Raw genomic sequence first — 10,763 nt, 5'->3', positions numbered from 1 at the left:
ATATATATATATATACATATATATATATATATATATATATATATATGTGTGTGTGTGTGTGTGTGTGTGTATATGTATGTATGTATGTATGTATGTATGTATGTATATATATATATTAAATGTAAATTCATGTCCCAGTCACATTTTCTTGATTAAGTAAATATTACTTACACTACCAGAATAAAAATCTATTTTGTAGGCTATATTTTTGCATTAACATATTAGGCTATTTTATTTATTAATTTTTTTATGTGTTTTAAAGCATTTTACATTTATTCCAAAATAATTACTAAAGCCAGTAACAATTTAAACAATTAACTGATTTTGAACTGATGTTCAGCTGTTCTTTTTAATAATAAATTTATTTACGGATCATCAATCATCAGCGCTTGGTAAACACTCTTCACAGAAGCGGAGATGTACTGTAGCCTACCTTTAATTGTGTGTGTGTGTGTGAGTTTAGTGTGCATTCAGAGTGCATTCAGATTCGCGAACGTGGAACGCGTACAAGAGGCGGGATTTATCGCATGAACCAATCACAGCCGATTATAACTAGTCCAGGCTCTGGTCCAATCATATTGCAATGGAGGCATTGCCTCCTCTCACGTGACTTTCCCCCATTCATTCGCAATTACCCACCAAGAAACTCACCATAGGATTTAGGGCAGGGGTGTCAAAACTCAGTTCCTGGAGGGCCGCAGCCCTGCATAGTTTAGTTCCAACCCTGCTCCAACACACATACCATGTAGTTTTCAAATAAGCCTTAATGACTTGATTAGCTGGATCAGGTGTGTTTAATTAGGGTTGCATCTAAACTGTGCAGGGCTGTGGCCCTCCAGGAACTGATTTTGACACGCCTGATTTAGGGGGTCTGTTAAAACTCAATGGGCTCAGGGGAGGGAAGAGAATCCCGCTGTTATAGCTATAACTTTAAATATAAAGTATTTATAAAGTTATAACTTTACCTGTTGGTGTAGCTGTTTAGACAGTGTTTCATTAGAAAAACAAGTTATTTATACGCTTTTTATGTCATATGTTGTAATATTTGTGTTGTTTTATTTTTGTACTATGATTTTTTTTTCTCGTCCAATTTTATGAGGTGACTGCCTCCTCCCCTCATATGTATGTATGTATTTGTTTGTTTGTTTATTTATTTACATTTATTTCGCATTAATTAGGCCTACACTAATATTTTCAGTAATTGCAGAGTAACCATGTTAAACATTTGACAACCATAACGCGTCCATTTAAAAACAGCACTGAACATTTTTTGTGATTTGTTTAAATTTTAATTATGTTTATTTAAAGCAAATGTTACTTGTTGTAATATAGCTATTTGATATATAATTATAATTTTTTTCAGGTTGGATTAAGTATCCAAATACATTTTGGAGCCACTGTATAAACTGGCTTGCTGGAGCTGAAGATTCTGTAAAAGCATAAATATATTTGACTAATAAATTAAAAGTTAATAAATAAAGAAAAGTGTGAAAGATAAGATTTTACTTCTGGTACTAATTAATAGGAATTAATTGGATATATTAGCAGTTGGGGTCTGAATATGTATTGCTATAATTAACATGGTTTAATAACAATAATAATAATGATTATTACAATTGTTATATATATATATAAAATTAGCTTTTTTTTATCATGCTAGGTTCATTGACATGAATAGGTTAATTTCATTGCCATTAAAGTGAAATAACTGAACATTATATACACTGTACAGTATATGGCACCATACAAGTCCATGTTTTTTAGATGTAACTGTCTAACACTAGAGGGCAGTGTCTGATAGCAATAAAGCAGTGTCACATCCTCTCACTCACTCAGCTCTGATGCTGCTGTATCCCATGTCTTCATAAACTAAACATGTCTCGGTTCACGTCATAACATTTTAACCCAAGCTAGTAGATGGTCTCTGATTTGACCACAGCAGAGCTCCTCCAGAGGATACTGTGCTCAGCGAGTCAATAACTGGGCGATATTAAATATTTGACTCGGCTGATCAAATTTTATTGAGCTATTTCAATTTGGCAGACACTGCACAGGGCAAACACTCGGTCCGCAGAGGGAAGTAAGCAGACTGGTGCTGAGAATACAAGAGCACAGGCCTCATTTCAGAGACCTCCTTGCTTGAGAGTCAAATATCATCCTGTAGAGCTGAGCAGAAAGGGCACAGCTATGAGAAATAAAAATGTTTGGCAGGGAAACTCTATCATAAGAATATGTATATCGGCAGCACAATCACACTGCAAAAACTGATAACCTGCAATTGTTATTTTAAAGAGATATTTCTATCTGATTTAACCCATATAAAGTTTTGAGTTGTATAAATTAATATAGGTTGTTTCGGCAATATTAAATAATATTTTAAATTTAATTATAACCAATTCATATATAACCGTTTATAGATTTTTTGGGGTTTTCTTGCATTAAATAACAAGAAAATCATGGGATTGGTCGTTTCTTATATAACTACAGCGAAATAAATGGTGTAGAAATAATTTTCACTCAGAAGTTGCAAGTAAATGTCATAATTACAAAGAAACAGCAAATAGAACATTGAATTAAACATGAATTTTTTGAAGTTGAAAAACTGAAATAGTATTTTCTATACACCACAATAATCACCACTGTAATCATTTTCACAGTGTAGGCTAAATTTTAGTCTTCCCAAATGGGAACATATTGTGTAAGGTCTGATGATGCTCATAAAGATTTTTTTTTTCTTTCTAACTTTTTCTTTTTCACTCTTTCTAACGCTTTAATGGTTTCAGGGAAAGTGGGAGATGGATTCACTGAGGCATGCCAGGTAAGACACTTTAATGGCTTATGTTAAGGTAAAAAGAACTGAACAGCTGTATAAGCTCCATTTCTTTTACTTTTGAACTGAAAAAAACCCCCTCATAATTTAAAAATAGTTTTAGCTAATGTGTTTAGAACTATAAAGAGTTTCTCACATAAGTATTTCAGATTTAAAAAAAAAAACAATTCCGAAGATTAAATAATCTGTGGGAGAATTTCCCCCATTTCATTACATCATTACATGTTGTTACATAACTAACATAATTCTTCTCTTTAATGCCATTCAGCTTTTCAAAGTAATGTAACTAATATAGGAGTCTGGGGAAGGCTTGCATTGTAATTACCCCCAATGTCATCAACATTTCCCCACTGTGCTGGCACGAATTCCCAGCCATTTATTTCCTGTCCTTTTCATGCTGGAGGGAGGCTGGATTTAGGATGAAGGTCTTGGGAGTCACATGGAGCAAAGTTTTTGATTGATGTCCAAAAGCCATTACTGCACTTTTCTCAGGCGTGCAGAGTAGTGCTGAACTTTGATGCTGCTTCTGAATGCAGCCGATTCGTAGATTGTTTTTAAATTGCATTCATTTGTTGTGGTGAATTTGTCCGCTGCTTTTTCATCATGTTTCAAGCCTCCAGCCGGCATCAATTCGTTTAAACTTCTCCTCTTGCAACTTTGAAGACTCTTAAGAAGACCATCGATATGACTGAGGAGAGCAAAGCCGAACACAGAGCCGAAAGTGGGAAAGATTTAGAGAAACAGCTCCGTTTGCGAGTTTGTGTTTTGAACGAACTTTTGAAAACCGAACGGGATTATGTTGGGACGCTGGAGTTTCTCTCGGTAAGTGCGATTTGGGTAATCGTTTCATCGGATAATTTAATATTTTTTTTGAATGTTGATAAGGAAGCATTGCCCACCTATGCAGACACCCGACTAGAACGCTCCGGTTATAATCAAATAAACACATGCAACTGTAAGCGCGCACATCGTCTTTGCGTTCCTGGGCGCATGAGAATCTAGAAGAGTCAATGAGTTTTGTGATATGGAAACTAGAAAGCGTACAAACGGCGTACTGTTGCTATGGTTACTCCGTCAGGTAGCGTCTTTTTTGGCGCAATGCGAAAATACTTTAATCGCTGTTGAAACATTTAATTCCCTCATTAAACATATGAATTCTAATTTGCAAAAATGTGTGCTTTTTTAGACATTCATTTGGACCAGTGGTCCAAGTTTTGCTTAGAACTAATTCGCATCCTCAATGGGCGCGTTCTAGTTGTCGCGTCGCTCGCTTGCAGCGTCTGTTTAGTGTGAGTGAATGAGCAGCATCAGAGGTCTTGCGGTGAACCTCAAAACCCAGACCATGCCATGCCTGTCAATCCCGCTCATCGCTCTGGTTTGTATCTATCTATCTAAGAAGAAAAAGCACAGAGTAATTTGTCTCAATTTAATGTGTGCTTCTTGTTTTTTTCTGTGTTGGAGCGCTTCTCAGTTGACCATAAGAACGCAGTCAATGTTTGGATTCACAGAGAAAAAGTTCATTGCTCAGAGGTTTTATAGCTCAGGAGACTAACTCTCAGTTGCTTATTTGTACATCTCAGTTTCTCATCAGATATTTCTCCTAAAATGATAATCGACACATATGTGGACAGCACTGACTTCTCTGAGTTTTGATTGCAGGTATCTTGGCAAATCTGAGACATTATTGAGAACTTTTTCTGAAATTTGAACACGAGATTGGATTGTGGTCTTTTTTTCTCGGGAGAAACATCTCAGAGTTCGAAGACTTGAGTAGAAAGTCTCAATTTCTCAACTGAGATATCCAGCACTGAAACTTGCAGATAAAAATTACAATAAAAGTGAAAGATTTTATCCTAAACATTATGCATGATTATAATCTCCATACTGGATGTCTCTAGCAGGGATGCATCTGTCCATGATTTTCTCAGGCTCAGTGAGCAGAATAGGTAAATGCTTTTGAGTCTGAGCCAAGAACTGAGGCAAAGCAGGTGGACTGAAAGTGAAAACCTCAGACTGGCACACTGTGGGACTCTACCAACTAATATCATTTCTTCCTCTACTGGAGGAACGGAAAACCGTAAGCCCTTTGGTCCGATAGGAGAATTGAAGACTGGGAGGAAAGGAAATTATTATTTTTTGTTTGTGTAATGCAGAATTTTTCAGGCACATAAGGAAAAGGTTATTTACATAAGGAAATTAGTGGCTAACCACTTATTCATGTTTAAAGTTTGAAGCTAGATTAAAATTGAAGAGAGCAAAGAGAGCATGAAATTGAGTTTTATAAAGTCTGAAATGATTCAAGTTTAAATGAACCACCAGATGATACATCCTTGTGATGGATATCCATGTTGTTATTTATATGTAATGATGACCCATGTTTCCCACTCTTCATGCACAAGCTCACATTCCCCATCTGGAGACAGTGTCACAAGTGGTTCCCAAACTGATTCAAACAAAATGAAATCAATCTGTTCAGACCATTTTGATCCAATTAAATAAATCATTAGCCTGTGGAGATCATATTTGGAAGACAGACCTCCAGAATGTGATGAATATTTTATAAACCAGCCCAGATCATTCTGACCACATTTGGATGTAGTCACTCATCTGTCAATCATCCATTGCACTAAAAGAAGGTTTCACCAAAGAGTCTAATGGAATGTTCTGAGACTCGCTGCCCTGTTTTAATTGGCCCCGTTTTGAGCTCATTTGCAACCTCAGACACCTCGATCTAAAAGTGTTCAGTTTACTTAGATTATTCCTAATTGGTTTGCCATTCCAGCCAAACATTTAAGTTTGTTTTATTGCCAGTGCTAAACATGAGTTCTTCATTCTAACAGAGGTAAAAAGTCCTTCTTTTGATGATGAAAGCATGCCGTTGTACCCCCGAGTGAGATTAGGAGGTCAAGGAGGCAACTTTATCAATCCAAGTCACTGGGAAATATCATCCACATGCTCTCAAGGATCAAAGCCTCCACGGCCCGGGTGCCACTGCAGGTCTTTGATTGATCGCTTTCAACCGATCATCTTGCGCAGAAATGCCCATGTGCCTCAACCAGAATTCCTCAATGTCTAGACCAAAAAAATGGGCAGGGTTTGGGGGGCTAAAGGAAGCCTGTGCAGAATTGAAGTTAGATGATAACAACAGGCCACAGTAGAGGACAATGGCTGTTGGGGGGTGGTGGTGTTTCATGGCCCAGAGGGCCCAGAGGACCGGTGCCATGCTGAACAGAGGGCATTTTTGTGTTTGTGAGAATTAGATGAAGGGGGTCTCTTCCAGACAATATGGCTCCCTGGTGGAACCGGCCTGGAGGTATTGCCAGTAGAAGGAATGTGACGTGAGAGCCCGGCCTCTTTGCCCTCTGTTGTAAAGTACATTTCCTGGTGGAGGAATTCCGGAGAGGTTAGAAGAAATTAGGAAACAATGGCGGATAAGTTGCCTTGTTTGAATCCAGGGGAGAGTTGGCTACATCGGATCAGTTTTGCCCACTCACGGTTGGTTAGTTTGTTCTTGGAGAGGAATTGTTCTTAAAAATTGCTGTTGAGTTGGTATTTAGTGTAAAATACCAGCTGCACTAACTGACAGTTACTTGGCATGCTATGCAGTTGTGTCTAGCTATCAGATGAGCCAAGAACAGTGTCTGGCAATTCACATGAGACGGAGGAAGTCTCTTAAAAGATATTTTCTGAGATATCCCTAGAATGGCTTACATAACAGCTTGATATATATCTGATAGTGGGAGGTTTCAGGTTTCATTTTTTTTATTTGTTAACTGGAGACTAAGAATGACGATCCTCCGTAACAAGTGCCTCACTGAAGAGATTTCTATGCTCTTTTACTATATATGCCCTTTAGCTTATAGGTCACTCAAGCAAATGAGAAGTACAACTGACCAGCAGGAGTGTTCATCAGTACTTGTAGAGTGAATCCAACAGGAGCAAACGGGGAAAGCTTTCATGTCCTACTTCAGTAGAAAAACAGCATAAAGTGTTCTCTGGAGTCTTAGCTTTGGATTAAGTGGTCCCTCTGCAGCGTTTTTCTTCCGCAATACCCTGTGGGTTTGGAGGAATTGACCACCCAATGTACTTTTTTAATGCTTAATAATAAAACTTCAAAAAGGGATTTTGCACCACAAACTGCAATTACTTTTATTTTGTTTTTAGGGTAAATACGAGTTTTAAAAGTCCCCTTAGACATTTCTTGGTCTATTTAGAAATTTGTTTGAAGATGATGTGGTACAGTTTTCAAAGTTACTTGACAATGTAGGATTCCTACTGTTTGACTCATTAGAACAAAAATAGCAGCAGCTTACCCATAAACAAAAATTAAACACAGAGCTGGCTTAAATAATTAAACCAATACCTATTTGAGTATTTACAATTAGTCTTTTCCTGGTCTGAGAGCTAAAAGTGCATGTGACCAAGTATAAATGGCCTGTAAAACACATTTGAGATGCATTCGATCACTCAGAAGGTGGTTTTAGATTATCTACTACATTATCTTAATTTTTTTTTTCGTATATAGCCTAATAATCTTTGGTTCTCATGCCTTTTGATTCTTGATTCTTTTTTTTATACAATCCATTGGTATGCTTAAATTGCTCTGTTGTCCTTTTTCTCTTCTGTTTATTTACAGTCAGACTGAGGCCTGTTGATTTTTTGGTGTCACATGACCAGCACTGATTGGGGGGGCTTATATCTTTTTCCAGCCAGGCAGTGAACCCTGCAACCCCATCTCTCGGGGCCGCAGTTCTCCATCCTCAACTTCTTCCTCTTGGCATCCTGGTTTATCCATCTGTTGCTCTGGAAATACGGGGGCTTGATCATCATGCCCTCTTTACCCATTTCTCACTGGAAACATATTTAGCGGAACTAGAATGCAAATGCGTTGAAGACCAACCTAAAGATTGATTTAAAGATAGGAAAAAACATATTTTTTCTTGGATATGATTCTGTTGAGATGAGGAAATTGAGGTTGATTGTTCTCACTAAAACCTGGGTTATGGGTTCATGTTTGAGTTATTTTTTTGTCATTATTGTGCACCCCCCCCAAAATGCAAACAAAACCGCCATTAGCTGAACTTTTCTTTTGAGTCTCAAAATGTTATGTCCTCAGTACTTAGTTTGTTTTTAACTCTTTTTTTTGTTTGAATCTTTGTTTGACTCTGTTTAAGCCTCAAGCTTTTCCTCAAAACTTTGTTTTGATCTCAAAATTTAGTTTCTTTTTCACACTTTTGTTTGAGCCTCAAAACCTTTTGCTCATGAAAAAATGTTTATACTTTTGTCTCAAAACGTTTTGTTTTTTGAAAATGTGTTTTGCTTGCAAAATGTTTTGCAAACACATCAATGTGTTTTGTTAAGGTTTACTTAAGCAAATTAAGACAAAAACTAAGCTCAAAGGGTGTGGTCATCAATCACTGATGAATGAAAGATGCTTTTTATATTCGTCTGTTTCTGCCTTACCGTAAGCCTTCTTTTGTTCCGCAGACGTTTTCCTCTTTTTTTTTTTCCGCCATCTCTATCTTTCTGTCGTCGCTCGGCTAATGTCTGTCCTGTGCACTGAGCGCTCTCTCCTCCCCATCATGAGTAGACACGCCCCTTACTGCTGATTGGCTACAAGTTTGTTTTGGTACTCGGCCCGACTCAGTTTTCTAAAGCGTTTTTGAAAAAATACATACCCCACCTTTAAGTTATTAAGGTGGCAAAAAGATAAGGGATATAAGAGGATAAAACACTTAATCCTTATTTAAGTATTTGAGACATTAAGTAGGCTTTTGGAACTCAACCAAAAGAAAAGTGGTAACTGTTTGCAAAACGATCTGTTTTGGATCTACAATAAAGGCACAAAAATTACTCCCTACATGTTGGGTTTGAAGCCCTGGGAGTATAATAAAAGAATAATTGGAGTGGAGACATGGTTGACTCAGCCATCACTGTCAGCTTTGCCCTTTGTCAGCCAATCAGTAGCTAGCATTGCTTTCTTTCTCACTTGAACACGCTTTCTACAGCCTTCACCTCCTGCATATGTTCCATCCATTATGTCCCAATACTTTGTTTACAAAGAGTTGCATTTTCCCCTTGCTACACAGTGGATCATTAAGATTCCAATCTTACTAATCAGTTTGGCTTTCTTTTTCCACTGTAAGGTCATAGAAGTTCTCATGCACCGCATACAGACGTTATAACCAGCGGAGGCCTTCCTTTATCTTATCCTGAGTTGTTTTTAAGCAGTATGCTTAACTAGCTCCCTGAGGCTGAGGGCCGGTCGCCTCATTCCAAATGCACAGCGTGAGCGCAAAATGTGTCAGCCATTTTTCTATTCTAGTGACAGTCCAATTCATGGAAGAGAACAGAGTCTTTTTGTGCTCCTGAGGGAATTTAGAGGTGAGGTTCGGCATTCAGTCTGAATTTACATGATGGTGCTTAAGAACAAGGAAGTTTTCACTGGTGGGGAGGAATTGTGACCTTCCTGCTATTGGGGTCCTGTGGTTGTTTGTTTCCGTGATGGAGCTGGAAGCATCTTATCACCTGTGAAAGCCTCCATCGTTTGGTTGCAGTTAAATCTATTGGTTGAAAAAAAGTCTGAGGTGTTTTTCTTTATGGCCCTCTGGGATTTTCTCTCAACTGTCATCATCCAAAAACTGTTTTATTGCATCGTTTTGCTTCTGGGAAGCAATTGACATTAGTCCCCCGGGACCACCACGGTAACAAAATGAATATGAAGTGATCTTCATACATGTTTTACAATAAGCTTAAATCTTGTAACCATCCGTGTCCCGTTACATTTGTGAGCAGTCTTGTGTGTCATGTTTGTGAGTGCACAGGGGGCTACGAGGGGCTCTGGCTGGTGAGTTCCTTCAGCTTTTGTGTCAGTGTGAGCAGGATTTCCTTCCTTCCTGGCCTGCCCCTCCTCTCCTTTTACATTGTGCTCTGCTTCCCCTGCACATAGAGCTGGCTGCGGAGGCACACGGGCCGCTCCACACGACTAGAGTCTATGCCAGGGCATCTGTCTCAGATCAGGCTCTGGAAGACAGCAGCTGAATAAGAAACTATTTGTCAGATGTTTTTTGGTCAATTATTTGGAATAAAGCATGGGTCAACCTTTTTGGTCGATATTTTGTCTCCTATGAGGTTTTAATGTGGGCTGTTATTTAGGAGATGAATTAAGCATTTATGCTTGGCCAGTTGGCCTTTTAATTCAGCTTGTGTGGGCAAGTGTCAGCATCCACTGGGCATTCATGGCCATGTGAAATAGCAACCCATGGTGTTGCAGTTGCAGCAAAATGATGAATAACCTGTGACGAGCATTTATATCCTTAAAGCGAAGATGAAATCAAAATGAACCCTATTTAGTTTCTAAATACAGATTTCTGGTTTTATTTTCCTTTTTTGATGCAGAAAAGCTGTGATTTAGATTTTAGGTATTTAAATGTAATTTATTTATTTATATTTTAATTTAAAGAAATCGTGCATCATAGAATGTCTGTTAATGGCATAAAATGAAAAAAAAACCCACATACATTAAAAATACACACACACACACACACACACACACATTGTGTGTGTGTGTGTGTGTGTGTTTCATTTTACGCCATTACCAGACGTTTTGTGATGCATGCATGATTTCTTTAAATTAATTAATTAATTTATGTAAATATTGAATTTTTTTTTACATGTATTTACATGCATATATTTATATGCATATAATTTATATTATATATAAATATATATAAAATATATTTAATATATAAACATAACATATTTTTCTTAAATATATACATGCATGTGTGTGTATTTATATATACATAATAACTATACACAGTACACACACATATATTATGTACAAAAAACTTATTTTGGATGCGATTAATCATGATTAATCATTGCCCATCACTACAAAAAACACTTTTCACTGTAAACTTACATCTCTTAT

The 10,763-nt window shown here is 37.4% G+C and overlaps 1 protein-coding gene across 1 annotated transcript in view; it reads left to right on the top strand.

Annotated features, from left to right (window-relative positions):
• Nucleotides 1-3,208: 3,208 nt before the first annotated feature.
• LOC107741010 (phosphatidylinositol 3,4,5-trisphosphate-dependent Rac exchanger 2 protein-like) overlaps nt 3,209-10,763 on the top strand; it is a 141,176-nt gene continuing 133,621 nt past the window's right edge. Inside the window, exon 1 of the mRNA XM_016553587.1 lies at nt 3,209-3,652. Within this exon, the coding sequence (XP_016409073.1) occupies nt 3,515-3,652 (138 nt within the window). The 5' untranslated portion in view covers nt 3,209-3,514. The remainder of the gene's footprint in view (nt 3,653-10,763) is intronic.

Source organism: Sinocyclocheilus rhinocerous, unplaced genomic scaffold (assembly GCF_001515625.1).
Source record: "Sinocyclocheilus rhinocerous isolate Xijiao unplaced genomic scaffold, SAMN03320098_v1.1 scaffold2000, whole genome shotgun sequence".
In the NCBI taxonomy this organism is placed as follows: domain Eukaryota; kingdom Metazoa; phylum Chordata; class Actinopteri; order Cypriniformes; family Cyprinidae; genus Sinocyclocheilus; species Sinocyclocheilus rhinocerous.
This window is presented reverse-complemented; position numbering and strand designations above follow the sequence as displayed.